The following is a 19,432-nucleotide window of genomic DNA, read 5'->3' on the forward strand; positions in this document are numbered from 1 at the left end:
CTATATACGTGAAAATTAAGTAAGTAGCTGCTGTTAGGCTCTAAATTTACACCATTTCAGTGCACTAACATGCATTCATCTGCTTGGACAGACTAATCCAAATCAAGGAAAAATTTCACTGGACGGAAGACAGCGAGGAAGAATTACACACAACAAACAATTTACATGAACCCCAAATACCTTATTCCATTGTGGGGTAAAAAAATCTACATGACCCAAAGAGAGAGTTAGGGGTGTGCTTTAATATGAATAAATGATACAACTGGCTTTTTTGAGGTTTCGCGGGCTTTCAGGGCTCATTAGAAATTGAAGAGACAGAGTTAAACCTGATTGTAAAGTAAAAGGTTTCAGTCTGTTTCATTAGTGCTGCAGTCCCCCTCAGAGCACTACAAGTTAGTTTGCTCAAGCTCAGGACAGACTATTTGAGTACAATTGTTTTAAAACTTTGTTTTTTAAATATTCAACAGAAGAAACTGAGCCAACAAAATACAAAGGAGAAAGGGACAGGTAGATTGAAAGAAAAATAAATAAAAAATTAATTCAGCTCTACCACTCTCTCCTCTCTTCCCACCTTACCTCCCCAATCTATAGGTAGATATAATAATCATTCAAAACATGAAACTCTGCAAGTGTCTTTAAACTGGGAAGTGTTTCAGTGGCTTGCAAAGCAGCTTTCTGTCATCCAAGGTGGGATAGATGAAAGTCTCTAAGGAAGGCATCAGAAGTGTCTTGTACAGTGATAATCGTTCACTCCTTATCTAGACAGTGATCATCTGGAGGCACAAATCTTGGTTTTGCCCTCCTTCATCTTGAGCTGGGAAATAAGGTTGGTGGATGCAAGCAGCTTTAACTTTTTTTATGTTAATACAGAGTCACAGGTCTGTAGAATTTAGGATAAGTTTATAATCATGCATTCTAATTAGCTTGCATTAGTTCCTAAAGATTATCTTGTGCTTCTCAAGAATCCCTCAGAAAACAGCTCTTTGTCAAGACGCCTACCACTGCTGAACCAAAAAAGGAAACATCATTGTCCTCAGGAAGCACTCCTGGGAAGTACTGACACAAGTAAGTTCACAGAGAACATCCAAAACTATGGTTTGAGGCTATGACACATTTTAATAGATCTTGGTATTAAGTCCTTGGTATATGAGCCATCTGTAAATCCAATCTATTATTAGCAGGGATAAAGGAATATGCCTGGAGCCATTTAAGGAGCAGAAACAATTGGAGAGAGGTGGACTTGTTATAGTTAACATTTATATCACTGAACACCATGTTTAGAAAGTCTCCTAAGCCCACAGGACTCATCATCATCTGCAGGTACTTCAGTTCTCAGCCAGCTTTGACATAAATGGTTTATAAGCCAGAACAGAGGAGCCAGCTACAGCTGTTGCACCATTACATTTCATGTCACAGGTCTGAACCTTTGTCACTCCAACACCTGCTGTGCTGCTGACAAATACACTCTTCTAACTTTTCAAGCTGCTCTGACACCATCAGCATCTCTTCAGAGGTCCACAGCCTCTCAGGGAGGCATGAAACCTGATGTCTGTGTTCCACTGACTGGAGATTACTGGCAAAAACTTACAGGGTGAGCAGCACATGCCTGTCACTGCAGAACCAGCTGTGGCTACGTCTATCATTAGTTCTTCACCTCAACTCCAATATGAACCCTGTTTTTTTGTTGGCCTGGGAAATAAACAAATGGGCTATTCTTATACATGTTTATTCCACAGCTATTAGAAATGCACTCAATTTCCAGGCACCTGCAGGTTCATAAGGAGCAGGCTACCGAGAGATTCCCAAGAAGTTAACTGTCTCCTTGCCAGCATGGCACCCAAGCTCCCTATCTCTTAGGATTTTAATATTCCCATTTGCAGACATAGTTGCTCGTTGCTCCCTTGCAGCCCAGAGTAAGGAAAGCAGGAATGCAGTCAAGATGGGCAACACCCCCTTTCCTTTTACAAGGATAACAGGATCTTTCACTGTGGTCATGGCACTGTGGTCTATGGAAAGCCTCTCTAAAGTAAATGCAACAGCACCCAACTGATCTCTTTGGGAAGGATTTATGACAGAGCCAGCCCGAGCATACTTTGCAGATGAATGTTTCATGCTTTATCTTGCAGTGGGCTGCTCTGACATGCTGTTTAACTGCTTTGTTTTCCAAATTTTAGCCTGTCTCAGGGAAGACAAGGTACTCCATTCCAACAATCTCTTAAATAGCAACCCAAAGAAAGTCCATGAGAATTAAAGACCCATTATAATCAGAAAAACCTGGTTCAGAAAGTCAGCAAACAAGACTTCTTTTGCAAATTCTGAAACCTGATTTTCATACCTGTTTTTTCTGTTTCTCTATCTAGATATTCTCAGGAAAAGACAACTCCCATTATAAGCTCGTTGGCAACTCAGAGTATGTCTACTCAAGTCACGCACATGTAATTTACATTCACAGCAGCTGGCTGAAGTCTGATGATTTCTGATCCCTTGCATGTCTACCACAGAGCACATTTACTTGGTATATGAAGTGTAAAAGAATGAAAATCATCTGGGAAAGGCAAAGGATTCCTGTATCATATTAACCCCAAAAAATTTCCTCCCCGCCCCTATAAAACCACAAATGACCTGCCATCTTGACTGCTCTTTGTAGAATCCAGCTCCATTTTAATTCCTGAAGATAGTTCTCTATTTTCTACAGGGAAAAGTCAGTAATGCTAAGAAATGGAAGAACGACAATCACTTGACAGCAATCAGGCTAACCTGTGAGGCCCACAGTACAGAAGTCAGTGTAGGCAAAGACAAGTATTTTTCTGTTAAAATTGCTATGAAGGACTCTAAAGCATAAAGGTATATTCTGCCTTGTAGAACATGGCAATATCTTCCCTCCACCCCCAATGCCATATTCCAGCACCACCAATTCCAAAAATCTACTCCTTCGTATTATTTGTGGGGCCTGGGCTAGCCAGATGGCTAAACCATTACAGAATCAACCCTTAACATAGAACACTGAAGAAGACAGCTTAAATGAAATGGAAAAAGTCCTCAATGAACAACGTATGAGAGACTTTGTAAATATATGGGATAGCCAGAAAGGCAGATGTGGAAGAAGCTGAAAGAAATTGTAAGCATTGAGGAGACTACAGAAAATAAGATTTCTGAGGGGAGGAAGCCCAGAACTGAACTCATGCTATTATACCAGGAAACACAAAATCAGCAAAGCCTTATTCAGCTCATATACAATGTGGCTCCAGTATGACTATTGACAATTACTGTCAATCCAAAAAGCAAGAAGAACCTGAGTGGAGAAAGAGCAGAAAGAAGAAAAAGATTCTTTTAAAAAGCAACAACAGAAACAAGGCACAAAACATGATGAATAAATCTGAATGTAACATGCTTTATAGGACTGAAACTTGCTTCACCTAAACCCTCTGAGGAATGACTTTCAGACAAAATTGAGATATTAGCCATGTCATTCTCCCAAAAAGGTTTTCCACCACTGGAGGTCACTGTAAACTGTAGTTGCTCTTTATCCGTCCCTCAAAAGAAAAAATTACACTGTACGCAAATTATCTGGGATCCATGTTTTGAGATGAGACAGAACTGAAATATCACTTGCAAAGTATTTGAAAAATACTTGTAGCTAATCAGTGAGGACTTCTCTTTGCTGGAGACAGCCTTATTCTTGTTCTAACTTATTCCAAGCAGAGCAATTGGCAGACTGCAGAGAGTTTAGACATGTGCCTGCGTATAGGGACCAGTTTTGCATCTGTCAGCCTGGCTCTCTTACCAGTCTGGCAGACACTCTTCCTGAGCACCAGCAAGATAACAACAGGTAAGGCAATGGGGACACAATGGGAGACCTACTATTGCAGCTCATAAAAATCACAGGGCTTTTTTTTAGAAAACAAATGTAGGATTATTTGCATTAGGATCTCTAAAAAAGGACAAATGTTTTGCAACAGTTCCTAATCAAAACATAAGTCTGCTAGATCCTATGTAATCCATAGATCACAGTTCATCTGAATACAATTTTCTTCTCTCTTTTCATTGCATTCAGATGACCATTATTGTGAACAACCTTTCAAACAATTCCTAGTCCACTCCACTCAAACAGATACCAGTGAATATATACTATCTACATTACAGATTTTAAACTGATGCTCAGACAGCAAAGGGATGTTAGTCCAAGTTTCTGTCTCCCATATCGTAGGAGTCCTAGTGATATAAATATCAGAAGGAACAGCTGATGTTCACAAGACAGAGATGCTGGGTCACTTTCAAGGAAAGTAAGTATGAAAGCACTGGAAAAGAATAAAGAGAAATGAGCCCAGCTAGTTCCCAATGGCTTAAAAAAAAAAAAATCCAGCCTCATACAACTGAAACTCCCATTTGATCATAATTCTGACAATGAATCAGTGGCAGCTGGGCAAGTTTCATCTGAAAGGCACATTTTATTTACCGAAATTCTACTTTTTGGTGGGGAGAGGTAATCATCCTAATGCAGGTTTCTCTATTTTCTGCTCAGTGAAACACAGCAGACCAATTCTTGGCTTGTGTCAACCAGAATAACTCCAAAAAAGTTTGGCCTGGTTTGATCTAAATGAAGAACTTCTGTAAAAGAGAATCAACCTGGGTCTCTGTCAATTTAAAAAGAAATTTAAAAGAGGCCAGCTTTTCTTCATTCCTCCAATTTATCTTTTACCTTCCCCTTTATTCTTTTTCACTTTAACCTATTTCAAGGAACCAGCAACAGAAGGCTTTATCACACAATCCATGGTATAGAAAAATCCTAATGAAAACTAAACCCTCCAGAATGAAGTTTGAAAATATCCTCTGATGTGATTAAAGCATTGTATTGGTTAAGCAAGGGCTAGCTACAAAGACAGGTTCACCGAACAATAACTTCATTGCTTTGTCGTATCATTCTCCTGTTGTTTTTATTTACACATAGAATATGAGCTCCTTGAAAGAGTAATTGTCTTTTTACTGGATGCATGCTCAGACAATCTCAATGTCAATAAATACATAATACCTAACAACCCTGATTTAACAAAGCATTTCAGCACATGCTTAAATGCAAGCATGTGAATAGACTCACTGTAAATAATGTGTAATCCAAGACCACCGCACAGTGAAGCATCTCCGGCCATATCCTTTAGCATGTCATTTTAGCTCACTGGAAGGTAGAAAATCTCAGCTTTCCACTGGAACAAACAGTACTTGCTTGCTTGCAATTATAATTGGACAACAGATAGCAGCACTTTAAATGTCTTACATAGTTCAGAAAGCTATGCTTTAGTTTCATCTAGTTCTTTCTAATACTTAATGACTCCTTTTAGACTACAGTGGAGTACCACAAAGAGCAAAGGAAAAATGCTTTTATAAACTGAGAAGAAAAAAAACCAGGACAGATATTGAACAATAAACAGATGCTCCAAAGCAATGTTTTGTGGGTTTTTTTTCTATAAAATGTTTATTTAGCATAAACCTCAGTGTTTCATTTGACACTCAAATTAATTCCCATTCCAACATGCTGACAAAACTTGTATATAAAACTACAGAAATGCACTTCTCTTCTTCTTGAACTTCCTTGTATTGATGGACCCCTATAAATTATGACTTTCAAGGTAAAACACAAAATGCAGTTTCTAAAGTCAAATGTAAGTGAAAGATAATGTGGGGTTTTTTTATTTTTATGAGTCTAACTTTTTCTTTGGTGTCTGCTGAAGATTTTGGAAAACCATTCATAGTTCCAGACACGGCATACATTAAGAGTATGATTCCAGATGCAGGAGATCCTGGGAACTATGGGAGACTTGGCAGATCTGGAAATAGAGTTTAAATCATTATTGCCAACCCATACTCTTTCAATTAAGCATTCCACTGATTTTGGAACCCTGAGATAGCTAAGAATCCAATTTTCTCTACCACAGTCACATGATGCTGAAATGGAGATGGCTGAAGAATTTGTGGGGAAAAAAAAAAGATCTCCCACATACTTGGCAAATGCTAGCGAATAACATGAAGGCTTTCGTACAACGTGTGTCAGAGAATACAATTCCAAATATAAGAAATAGGTGTGATAAGGAAGACACTTCTTTTATTGCAAGGGGGTAGTATGCAGTAGCAGTATGACTCAGGCCCCGGCCTGGAAGTCAGAAAGTCTGGCTTATAGCCCTGATTCTCTCACAGCTCTGCTGGGTGACCTTGGGTGCTTCTTTCCATCCCTCTGAGCTCCTGCATCTCCATACAGTTCTGTAACAGCCTGCCTACTTAGACTGTCAGGTCTCTGATGTGACAACTGTCACTCACAGTGTCCATAAATAATCTCTAATCCAGTGAAACTCTGTATTGCCTGAGGACATAAGGAGCAAATCCTCATCCTGAGCTGGCCTCCTAAAATATCTAACCATGCATGAAATTACTGCTAATGAAGCAGTGTGACCATGTACAACACAGATATGAGCAAACAGTGCAAAGAGGCATCACACAAGATTTCTTTACAAGTTCTGCACTAGCCCTCACATATATTTTGAATCAATCTGTCAGCAATTGGTGGCAGCCAGAAAATATTTCATTGGAATTCTTTAAGAAGATCATTAAATAAAATCTCTTTGACTTGTTAGGAATTCCAACCATGAATTCCTAGCTAAAGATTTTCATGCTTGTTCTCTGGAGTAGCTGCTTGATAAACGTAAACAATTTCTAGTAAGTGACTCACAGCTGAATTTACAACTTATATTTGTTGCACAACTTCACTATAAAAATTTGTAATACAGATTTTATTATGCAGCATTATGTGTATAAAGTCTTCTCCATACAGCAAGGAAAGTGCTGTAAATACCATGTTTAACAAACCCAGAAACTAACATGACAGGAGAGGCAGTAGTTGTATGTGGAATCAGGACAAAGAAAAGAAAATGCCTTCAAAAACCTGAGCAATTTAAGTATTTGGATAAATCCATACCTTTGCATGTGTCTCTATTTTAACAGACAGTGAGATGTTCTACAACTAAAAATGAAGCATGCACACAACGGAGTTTAAAGATACAGATCTTGGATGTAGTGCTGGAAAGCTGCAACGGGGAGACAGATCTGCCTTTCAGCAGGTAGCATATTGTCTTGAAAGAAGGACGGCTTAGAGGATTAGAAGTGACTAAAGTAAAAATACCTCTTCACAGAAACATGTTAATAGTTTTAGTCAATGTCTGATTAATTTGTCCTAATCTTCTGAATTTTGTTCATTCTTCCATTTTAGTGGTGCTACGTGGACTTATGATTAGACCCTCCAACCCTTTAGATACCCTCACCAGCAAGCTACATTTCCTTACTGTACATTTCTATTCATATAGAATAGAATAGGTTTCTTATGAAACCATGATAAAGCCCTGTTAATGTATGAGTTGGAAGAAATACATAGAGTAGCTATAAATAGAGACCTAGGATGCCTCTGAGATGGTCTAAAATGTGCAGGACCAAGAGGCTTTAGGCAATTTCTCCAGATTTAGAGCTATCAAACATGGGTCTTCCACGAGTTTCAGAAAGACATCAGAAAGTGTTTGGTTTGACAAGAGCAACAATTCTCTTGGTGAACATGTCCTTTAAAATGTAACGATGATATTAAGGGCTGTGGCATCATCAAAGGTCAACAGAAAATCATCCTGAGCCTTGTTGGCTCACTGCCAATAGTTAAAATAAAAGGCTGTAATTTTCTCCTATAGTCTTCAACTACAGTCACTATTTAAGATACGAGGTCAACTAGACAGGCTTATAACTAGATAGGGTCATCGCTGAAATTAAACCTATCTGCCCACGTATCTGCTTCATCACTGTGTAGTCCAGGCATGGAGTTAGGAAGGTCTTATGTACCAGTATGTCTGCTTAGTTACCTTGAAGATAGGGAACTATGGAAAAATACTCTCTCTTCTCTTTTTAGTATCATTAACAAATTCCTTTACTTGTATAATAGAACATCCTGTGTGCTTTCTTTAGCATAAGGTCATATTATAGAGCTCCATTTCCATTCCTCTCAGGAATTTCATTTGTAAATGTCAATCAAGCACTTAAAAGTATTTGACTACATAGTACTTCAAAAAAATTCTCCCTTACATATTATACAATGCATGCCTAACAAACAGTTATGTTTTCAATATAAGCAATTAAGGGATTTGTTGAAATCAGGAGTGAAAAATACACCATTTTCAGCAAACACAGAAGGACACTAGGAATTATGTCAGATTGTCCATATAAGGGGAAAAATGAAGATCCTTAACTCCTCAAAATGCTCATTACATGTGAGGTTTCAGTTCGAGGTGACAGAAATGTGACCTCGAGAAATGCAGAAATGCAAGGGCCCTTGTTTAGAATCCTCACGCTGCGCTCAGCACTGGAAAGTCACTTTTGCTGCACCATGACTTCTGTTAAATGTGTCCACTGGACATTGCACAAGGGTGCCAGAAGAGAAAGGTCACAGGGACTATCTGGATCTATCTCCCTGCACCTCCGTGTATATTACAAGTTGGCTGGGTAGGTAACTTGTAACAAGACACCTTTGAATGATCATGGCCAAAAGAATTCTTTGCTAAGCCATGCATCTAAGGTCAAAGAGGAGTTTTTAAGGGAAGACAGACAAAATTCAACATTTTTTACACTGGCTTTGCTGTAAAAAAACTGATCTGATTTTCATATGTTTTAACAGTCACATATTCCAAAGGTTATAATAAACGTCTCACCATGGTATTCATAGGATCCAAATAAAAAACAAGGAGAATGAACCGGGGGAGGAAGGACTGAATTGCATGTAAATGAACATCAGAAAAATAAAGAAAACATCTAGAAACTGCTACAGATTTTTGAAATTTTAGATTTTGGACCAAATGGTGTTCAGGACCTTTGCAAAGTTACCAGCATTCATGAAATGGCTGGGATTCAGTAGCCTGAAAGTTCAGAGGCATGCCTCCCCTCAGATCTCGGCATATAGCAATGTAAAGAGGATACTAGACAGGGAGTCAGCAATTTCATTTCCATATTACAAATGTCTCTGTACAGATGTCACTGAGAGCATGACCTGAGGAGACTCTTCATCCATATCTGTACCTGTTTCTTATTTTACTTCTCTCTTATCTAGCTGTTCAGACAACGAATTCTGTGGAGTGGATCCGACCTGTGCTGTGCCTCACACAGTTAGGGTCTCAGCTTGGTCATAGTAACACATACAATTATTACCAAAGGCCCTTTACAAGCCACTGAACAGATACAGGCTTACCAAAAGTATAGTTACCTGTCACTGGCAGTAGTATTCTGCTGTAGTATCACATCCAGAAAGAAAATGGATTTACTGGAAGTTACTTGTTATAGCTCTACATTTTCTTTCTCAATTAATGCTCCTTTGAGGAAAGAGCATCATGACCAAAGGGTAGCACTGTTCCCTCACACTCCCTTAGGAAGCCAAACACACATTTTCTCCAGAACCACAGAAAACTGAGCAAGACCCATAGAGCTCTTTAAATACTATCCCCCTTCTTTTCTCATTTTGGGAGTTCAAGGAAGTACCATTCTCAAAACATGAACTCTGGTAGAGACCACCAGCCTTTCTGATCACACCAGCCATGTGTCCAAACCTTCACAGGTCTGAGAGCCACAGGACACGTGTCAGCATGAAGAGGAACAAGGGAGCTCTAGGAACAGTTTACTTGCAGTTGACAACAATACTTCTCTAGAAAGAGAGGGGGAAGGTCAAGTCTGGAATGGACATGCCATGGGGTCCTGAGATGACAGCAATCTTGGTCTCAGGCTGCGGTTGGCTCATTTCCTCCCAAAGCTAAGGATTCAGATGTCCAGGAGTCCCTGCACGAGCACAGCCCTACTGCCAGTCCCTGGCAAGGACACTTGCCCTGCTCTTGAAATACTTCTGAGTCCATGCCACCTTCCTATGTATGAGGACTTATGAGACACCCTGGGAAACTTGCACTTCATGAGAGACCTGTTAACTCAAAAGAACAAATACAACTTATATGCAGATCAGTCAAAACCCAAATGTCTGACAGATGTTACCACTCCGAATTTCAAAAGCGGGTTCGAGACGTGTGCAACAAAACTGGCAAATAATTCTGACAGTCACTGACTTCTGCAAAATTCAGGAAAAAAAGACTTTAGTGCAGATAAGGACTAGAAAGTAATCTTTGGTAGTCTTAATACAGGGTATTTTAGGTATTTTAAAATGTTTTATTCATAATGCAATGGATATAGTTCTCTTGATAACAAACACCATTTAGTACACTGGCCTTAGGTCTTAAAAACTGGAAATTGACAGTAGCAGACCAGTAGAAATGCAATAAAAATAGGACAGTGGAATGAAATGAACTTCCTTTTCCTTACAAACTACAATTCACTCAAGAAAAAATGCAAAATCTTCGTGAGCTAGGCATAAACAAAAAAGTGGATCTTTTTTCAAGCTCATCTGTGAGTGCAAACCACCAACCACAAGAACAAGTGTCTTCCTTTTTGCCTTTCTAAATTCATATATTTCTTTTGTTTAAGCAGTGTTTCCTGTTAAGAATTCTTCCAAAAGCTCTTGAGTTAAAACATGATGGGTCATCACTGCACTGTAGTCCTTTCTGGGAAATCACAGCAAACGTACACACTGTCTTTGCAACAACTAGTGATGCTGCTTCTTTGGGGAGATAATGCTAAGTTCACTTAACAACAGGAAAACAAAGGGCATGAGCCTTACTGGGGATCTCCGGGTCCCACAGCAAGAAGAGCTGGCAACCATGCTCCCACCGTGGGTCACCGGGTCACCGCGAGGCTGTCCCTTGTACCGCACTCAGCAGAGGTCACTGGAGGAGGCGTCATGTTTTAATGGCAAGACAAAGCACTCCGACAGCAAGGGGGGACAGGCACCTTCCTGAAAAGCACATCAACTGCCTAGGATTTACTACTGGATAGACTCTCGTAAAAGAGAGGAGTAAGTGCCGCTCCATGAAGGAACAGATAGGTTTAACTGGCTACATCCGAACACAAGCAGCATTCATCCAGTTAAACAATATCAATACTGACCAGTGAAATATATCTAACTTATTAAAAGTATATCGACTACCTGTGCATTTCCAGATGCAGGGACCTCTTTCTTTCTTCCACAGCTTAACACAGTCCACAAAGTGTGCCAGAGATATGAAGCCAAGAGGCAGAAGCTACCTGCAATCCAGGCAGCATTTCTTTGCAGGGGCAGATCCATCCCTTTATTTTTAATCAACTGATTAACTTGGTTCTCCTGCTCTAGCACATGCAATTTGGCAGGCACCCTCAAAACCCTCCCCAGCCCTGTAAGTACCACCTAGCTAGACAAGGCTCAGACACACAGCAGGATCCCATCTCACACTTCAACACATTCCCTGAACCTATAAGGAAAAGAAGTGATGGCCTACTGACAAGGGTGAAACAGGTGCAGGGATCTACATGAGATGTGTATTGCATGGACTTGAAAGGCAATTACTCTGACATACCAGAGCTTCTCAAACGAAAGCAAACTGTTAGCACAATCCCTTTGCAGTTAGCAGTTCAGGCCATCTTTTTTCCCTTTTAATAGGCAAGAAATTTAAAAAAAAAAAAAAGCCAAAGAGCAAAATTCAAGACAATCACTTAAAATGCATCATGGTGCACATGCACAAGGTCAGTTTGAAATGCCATGGCTTTACTGTCTGCAGTCCCTTCCCTTCCTGTGCTTGCAGTCTATCTACATTGCTCCCATATCCAAATCACCACCATGCAGAGAGCGGGTCTAGCTGTCCCCCCATCTCATATCCAGCATCTGCTCACCTGCCAACCATCAAGTCCTTGATCCAAAGGATGGAGGTGCCTGATCATTTCAACCACATGGGTGTGAAACTTGAAATGTCATCAAAGTATCTTCTTTCCTCTCAAACTACCAGAAACAGATAGACTGCTTCTGCTGAATTTTCCCAAGCAATTCAATGTGATGCAAATTCTGCATGGAAAATTTTGGCTTGAGCAGCCAAAACCTGGGAAATTTTTAAACAACCAAAAATAGGATCTTAAAATTAGAAATGGTAAGCAACTTTAATAAAAAAGCCTGCTACCAGCTCCATTATAAGCCCAGGGAAGCTGTTTTACTTCTAGAGATAGAAAACTAAAAATCTGAGGAACAAAGCGTGTCATGGTTTATTGTCTTATATACAAGGATATAAGGATATATAAAAGGATTGTGAAGGACCATTACATAAGGTAATATAAGGAAGGAATCCTATATATAAGGATTATACATCTTCTGCGCAACAGGTGCCCATAATCAGCACAGAGTGCTAACAGTCATTGTGGAAGATGAAGCAGCAAGAAGAAACAGTGCCATTTCTTCTCTGCTTGTGTTTTCATCTGATCAGAGGTGAATAAGCAAAGAATTTAAAACACTCCCTCTGGCTGTGAAGAAATATGAGTACTAGAAATGTCAAGTACTAAAAATTCACAAATCAAACTACAAAAATCATTACATCATTTGAAAAAAGTCAAGAGATTAAAAAATTATAATGACTGTTGTCCTTTCCTTAGTCAGCTTCTGGCTCCTGAGACTTCAGAGCACTCTCAAGCCACATTTTAAGTCATGATGTAGTTTTTATGTTGGGGAAAGTGGGTTTAGTTGGGTTTTTTTTTCAGACAAGAAACCTTCATACTCCTCTCTGTCTGAGGAAGACAGACATATATCCTCACAAGCATGGGAACTCGGAGCATTAAGTAAAACAAAGCTGCCTGAAATCACAGAATCACACACATTGTCACATGACAACAGAGTGCCAAGAACGTGGGACCTGAAGAGTGCACCGCAGAAAGGATATTCTGTAAAGCTGCACCAGGCTGAGGCTGGCAACACAGTGCCTGATGACAGCACTGCAAGCAAGCTGAAAAGCAGGTTGGTAAAAAAAAATGGGCCCAAATCTGGCTGAAGTCCACTTACACTTTTCTGATCATACCAAGCCAAGCTTTAGACATGGTGCTTTGATTTCAAGGCTGAAGAAAGCCTTGAGGGTTTTGATCTCTTCTTCATTAGTTAAGAAGTCTCACTGCAAATGCACAGAATCCCTTGCAGGATTTTGTGAAAGAGTCGTTCTTGATTAAAATTGTAAAACAAGAAATATGTTTCTGTCAAAATATTTAGATCAGTAACTTGAACAGTGTTTGGGGGCAGAGGAAAGTTATTTTGGGTTCATCATGCAACAGTGATCATTTTTTTCCCTGTTTGAAATACTGTCATGACTTTGGCCTCCCCTGGAAAAAGGAACTTGCAAAGGTATCGTTACCATCACAGCCATTTCCAGAGCAGAGGCTGCAGAGAAAGTAACTGCTAGAGAAATTGTGGTGGTGGATTAGAGGGAGAAAGAAGGCTCAAAGGAGACAAGGCTGATCACATTCTGACTGGAGACAAGGAATTAGAGGACAATTAGCCATACCCAGGCCTCGCTTAACTGAACACCAAATATTGAGTACATCCAGTAGTTACAGGTGGGCTAAATATTTAAAAGTTAGTCCTTAAACTGTTTTCAGAATATCATCAAAGGGATACTTTTGCATGGAAAATTGTATTGCCAACTCAAGAAACAAAATACCAATGAGAAGTACCTTTTTCATCTTTTGAAAAAAAAAAAAAAATCCAAGAAATCAAACACCTGTCCTGAAGTGAAAGTACAACAAATGGCTCCAGAACTTCACAATGAACTGGCATAACAACTATCTATTCAAATAAAACTAGCTAATAGGAGGTTTAATCTTTATTAAATTATTGTTTCCTTAAAAGAGCAGGACTAAGAAGCCCTGAAATATGGCAGTAAGGAAAGAGTGGTTCTACTTCTTGCCACTTCTGTTCTTTCAAGGAGGACAGCAACGGCAGTAGAGCTACTAGAGGTTATTGCTTATACAATAGAAAGTTGCAAATGACAAAGTCACATTTTTTCAGCAAATGTTAGGATTCACATTTATGTTTACTAATAATGGGAGAAATTCTATGCTGGTACGTAAGACTGTGGTGTAACTAATTTAATACATCTCAGCTTATGAACTGAACTGCAGTAAATGACTAGGGAACAACTCTGCAAATGTAAGATAAAATCATAGTAAAAGAAACATTTAAATCAATGTTTTACCAATACCTTTCCTTTCCATTTTGCAGCATACTGTAAGTGTGCAAACAATCAGTCACCACCACTCAGTGGACAGCAAGTAATGCATTACCCACACCAGTTCAGCTGCATCTGAGCTCTAGCTGAAGGACTCTCCAAGGGAAAGCTTGCTCATGCACATGCACAGGGAGCATCTCTACTGTCACAGCATATTGCCCAAATGAACGTACTGGCACCACAGAGCAAATAGGTAAAAGAGATGGATGGTAAGCCAAGGTGATGGCCAAGCCTTGTAGATGCAAAATGATGAGATCCAGAAACCCCACAGTTACACTAGCCACTAGTAATAGCTTCAACTACAGGAACTGTGGTTGTAGCTGTAGTTCTTTAGGTTGCAGGAACTTTAAAAGCAGCAGCATTATGCTTGTGGAGAGACCCTGAATTTCAAACCTTTTTCCCTGGGTGGTCTGCCAGAGTTCAGAAAGCTTTGAAGCTTCACTTAGGATTAGATTTAGCTTTTACTGAATGTTTCTTTAATATTGCTCTCCTGAAAAAATGGTCATGTAATTATTATCCAACGTGGGTGGGTTACTTTTGTTATTAACTTGGTAAATAGGAGCCTAGGAGCTTCTATAGTTCTGAACGTTACTGATAGAAAAGAAGCTGCACACATCTGAATCACAGAGCCAGGGTTTAAAAACAAGCCACTGACCCTGAAGAAGATAATTTTACGGCACTTAAAACTGAACAGTTATTAGGGAGAGGGAGTTTGTGTCCTAATTTCAGATAGCAATTCAAAACCGAACAATTTAAATTGCATTCTCACACCCATCATTAACCAGGTAAGAGCCAGGAGGAAGAGACTGCAGGTTTGCTGACCAGCAGCATGCAGCTTTGGCTGGGCCATCAGAAGCAGTTTAGGTGAGGAACGTGGAGCTCATTGAGAGCTAATGCAGTTGGGTAAATTGTGTGGTAGTTTCACAATAAATTTACCTTTGCATAAGTTGGTGCTGTTGTCAAAAGAGGTGGTTTCACCTTCCCACACCTGCTTGTTCCTACCCTGTACCACCCCCTCCTTGGACCAGCACAACCCCTTGGTGTGGCTATTCAGTGCAATGGGTCAAGGACAGATCTTGATTTTTATTCTTTTTTTAATCTGGTTCTCACACATGAAAACTGTTCCTAGAAAACAAAATGTCTTTCACTTGTTAATATACAACTGAAGCAAAACTTCGTGTTCATTCCTGAAGACAGAACTTAGCCGAGATACAAAGAGACGTGCTGCCAACTGTACAAATAGGGGGCAATAAGCCATTCTGAAGAAAACACATGTAAAACAGGTAAAGAGCCGTTTTGTCATGAGTACTTTCTGTCATTCTCTCCAAGAGCAAAATGGACGTGGTGGAGAGCTGCTGTGGCAAAGAGTGCCATCTAGAGGAGAGCAACACCCCGGCCTCCCGACAGCACCGACAGGTACCCTACCCTGACAGGTCGTTTACTCCTAACGGATGGTCAACAATTGCTGCGTTCACTTTCCATAGTTGTATTTTAATGGCTCTGAAAATCTTTCTTTTTCTTTTAGATTAGGTTTTTGTTTTTACAAGAATATACTGTACTGAAAGATGAAAACTGTGTTTGCTTATTCTAGAAAATATATATCTAGAAAAATAGCTTTTGACCAAGGGGATAATTTTCTTCCTTAATTATAATCAGTTAGTATCAGACAGCTTTATTTCTTCCAGCGAGTACACACTTTGATCACTCTCTTCTTGACGGTCTCTTGAGTTGTAACCCACTCCCATTGAAGCGAATAGACGTTTTGTCACTGCTTTCAAAGTGAGCAGGACTTCTTCCACAGAAATTACATACGTATGCCCACAAGCACAGACATGTAAATGCATACAACTGAGCAAAGTTAACTGTATTTCCTGCCAGCACTATCTTCTTCCCTTCCCTTCCTGATCAGTACAATAAAACTGCTCATCAGGCAAGCAGACCAAGCTAAGACCTTTCAAAGGAAGGTCTTGGTTTTCCTTTCATCAACATTAACAGTGCAGCTACGGCTCAATTCTGTATCCCACTGAGAAATTCCTAAAAAAATTGTGTGAAAGTTAAGTTTTAAAAGCTTAGGTAAACATAAATAATGTTTATGTATCTGGAAACCTCACTCCAGTGAGGCATATTACCAGAGTTCAGTTGGACTGCCTTTCACCTTTGAAGTCTTATCCCCAGGAGACTGATGAGCTAAAATGGGAACACAGAGCTCTTTCTCCAGCTTGCAACTAGCCACCAGCTGTTCATCTTCTAAATGTATTCCCTTCTCCCGTACTGCACCTCCAAACTCTCCCTGCCTTGTCTTACAGGGCTCTTAACAAAGAGCCTGTTCCAGCCATTAGACTGAAGAAGCAAATATCAAGGCAATGGGTTAGAGATTTTGCAGCAAAGAGTGGGGGAAAATCCCACCACCTCAGCTACTATCTGCAATTCATCATCAAACTACACAGATTACACAGGCAAAGCAGCTCTCATAGCCTTTTTCCTGACCCTAAAGAGACAAAACTCAGAGAAAAGCTACGTGGCAGTCACAGCAGATTTTACTTTCTCACCTGTGCCAGTTGTGATTTCCACACTGGAAGAAAACTACCTTAAAAGAGCCAACAACATCCTCCAAACACCAACCACCCAGATTTATTTATTTTTTAATTCTCATTTTCACTGCAACACTAAAAAAAACCTATCTAAAATAAACACATAGAATCATAGAATGGTTTGGGTTGGAAGGGACCTTACAGATCATCCAGTTCCAACCCCCCTGCCATGGGCAGGGACACCTCCCACTAGACCAGGTTGCTCAAAGCCCCGTCCAACCTGGCCTTGAACACTTCCAGAGAGGGGGCAGCCACAACTTCTCTGGGCAACCTGTTCCAGTGTCTCACCACCCTCACAGAAAAGAATTTCTTCCTTACATCTAATCTAAATCTCCCCTCTTTCACTTTAAAACCATTATCCCTTGTCCTATCACTACACTCCCTGATAAAGAGTCTCTCCCCATCTTTCCTGTAGCCCCCTTTAAGTACTGGAAGGCCACCAGAAGGTCTCCCCGGATCCTTCTCTTCTCCAGGCTGAACAACCCCTGGGGAGGTTGCTCCAGCCCCCCAATCATCTTCGTGGCCCTCCTCTGGACTCACTCCAACAGGTCTGTGCCCTTCTTACATTGGGAGCCCCAGAACTGAACACAGCACACCAGGTGGGGTCTCACAAGAGTGGAGTAGAGGGAGAGAATCCCCTCCCTCGACCTGCTGGTCACACTTCTCTTGATGCAGCCCAGGACACAGTTGGCTTTCTCAGCTGCAAACTCACATTGATGGGTCATGTTAAGCTTCTCGTCAACCAACGCCCCCAAGTCCTTCTCCGCAGGGCTGCTCTAAATCTACCCATCACCCAGCCTGTATGTATACTTGGGATTGCCCCAACCCACATGCAGGACCTTGCACCTGGCCTTGTTGAGCTTCATGAGGTTTGCACGGACCCACCTCTCAAACCTGTCCAGGTCCCTCTGGATGACATCCCTTTCCCTCCCTCCGGTGTCGACAACACCACACAGCTTGGTGTTGGCAAACTTGCTGAGGGTGCACTCGATCCCACTGTCCATGTCACCAACAAAGATGTTAAACAGCGCCGGTCCCAATATCGACCCCCCTGAGGAATGCCATTCATCACTGCTCTCCACTTATTCTACCTATATGAGACATGCTTTGTCTGTTTTAATATAGAGATCATGTTCTTTCTCTACAAACTAAAAATTGTAGTAGCTTACTGAAGACTGGAATAATTTTGTACAAAATTGACCCAGCAGATTAAGAAATATCAAAAATTCAGCTTCTTGAGTTGTGAATACAAATGAAAACACAATGAAATTTATTTTACACTGATGATTCAGGGTATCATCTGAACACAAAAATATTCAGAATACTTGAAAAACTACTCTACCATATTAGCACAAACAGCCACAGCACAAATTTTTCAAGTCTTTTCAGAAACTGGTGTGTAAAATTAATTTCTCATTGCCCTATTGCAAGCAGATTTTGTCAGTTATTGTCTAAATGACGTGTCAATAAAAATACTGGTTCTTCTAGACTCCCGCATAGAATAAGCATAATACAAGGAAATATGTTGCTATTTCTAAACCCCTTTTGGCTGATCACAGAGTCATTTTCCTGCCAGAGACCCCATACTATGATGCTCAGCACTGTTCTTACCAGAGACAGGTGCAGCACAGAGCTACACGGGACAACACTCGGCCCTGCAAGCATGGCACACAGCAGGTAACCATGCCCTGCTCCCCAGTTAATGGGGAGCAAAGGACAAAGCTGCCTTAGTTCCTCTGGGAAATCTGCTCTTTCCCTTGGATTCATTCACTAACCCCAGAGCTGTTAGATAGGACAAATGCTCTCAAAATATCAATCCAACAAAATTCCTGTTTACCTTCTGATTTTGAAGAACTGAAGAACCATACAACTTCTTTACAACTTCTGAATATAAATCCAGCTGTAAATAAACCCCAGAGTAAAAACACGCGTGCTTGCTTCTATGAATTCAAAAGATTAAAAGATGATGGCCAGTCTCTCACAGCTGCAATACATTTCCACAGACGATAATGAAAAATTCAACTCTACTGGGAAACACACGTAGTAAACTCTTTAACTAGCTGAAAGAAGAAAGGGACAGTGCTTTGTGAAAACAAAAATTGTTATGCAGTTAGTTACCTTTTCATCTTCTGTTCCAGGATCTGATTCACTGAATTTTTCTTCCTGAAAGCTTCTAGTCCTCTCCACTTTTTCCACACTCTGAAAAAAGGCTGTTTTTTCCAGTCTGTTGCTGTTATATCGTGCATTGATCTCTTCCAGCCTGTTAATCTTAAGTAGCTTCATACTATGCCCAGTTAATTTACTGTCTGTTTTCCTCTCCACCTTAGATTCATAAACCAGTGAACACTCGTAACTTCTGATTTCTCCTCCTTCTTGGCTGTACAAAAGAAAGACAATTAAGAGGCATCAGTGTTATTCATGCATAGCTTAGAAAACTGCTGTTGTTGCAATACTTTATAGTTCAACTCTCCTTACGCTTTCTGAACCAACACACATGTAGAGTTAACAGCCCTAGCTGTTCACAGACACCGTTCTACCTACTTGTCTACATTCAACACCAGGTAATTCAAGTAGGCTACAAGACCAATATAATTTAATTTGTTCATAGAAACTATTTAGCTCTATCAAATCAATACATATTGCTGTTGCTTGCAGACCTTG

General features: G+C 40.3%; 1 protein-coding gene across 1 annotated transcript in view; it reads right to left on the reverse strand.

Annotated features, from left to right (window-relative positions):
- Window positions 1-19,432, reverse strand: part of MYLK4 (myosin light chain kinase family member 4) — a 79,954-nt gene that overhangs the window by 45,713 nt on the left and 14,809 nt on the right. The window contains exon 2 of the mRNA XM_074873312.1: window positions 18,890-19,148. Within this exon, the coding sequence (XP_074729413.1) occupies window positions 18,890-19,148 (259 nt within the window). The remainder of the gene's footprint in view (window positions 1-18,889; window positions 19,149-19,432) is intronic.

Source organism: Strix uralensis, chromosome 1, assembly GCF_047716275.1.
Source record: "Strix uralensis isolate ZFMK-TIS-50842 chromosome 1, bStrUra1, whole genome shotgun sequence".
NCBI classification, from domain to species: Eukaryota; Metazoa; Chordata; class Aves; order Strigiformes; family Strigidae; genus Strix; species Strix uralensis.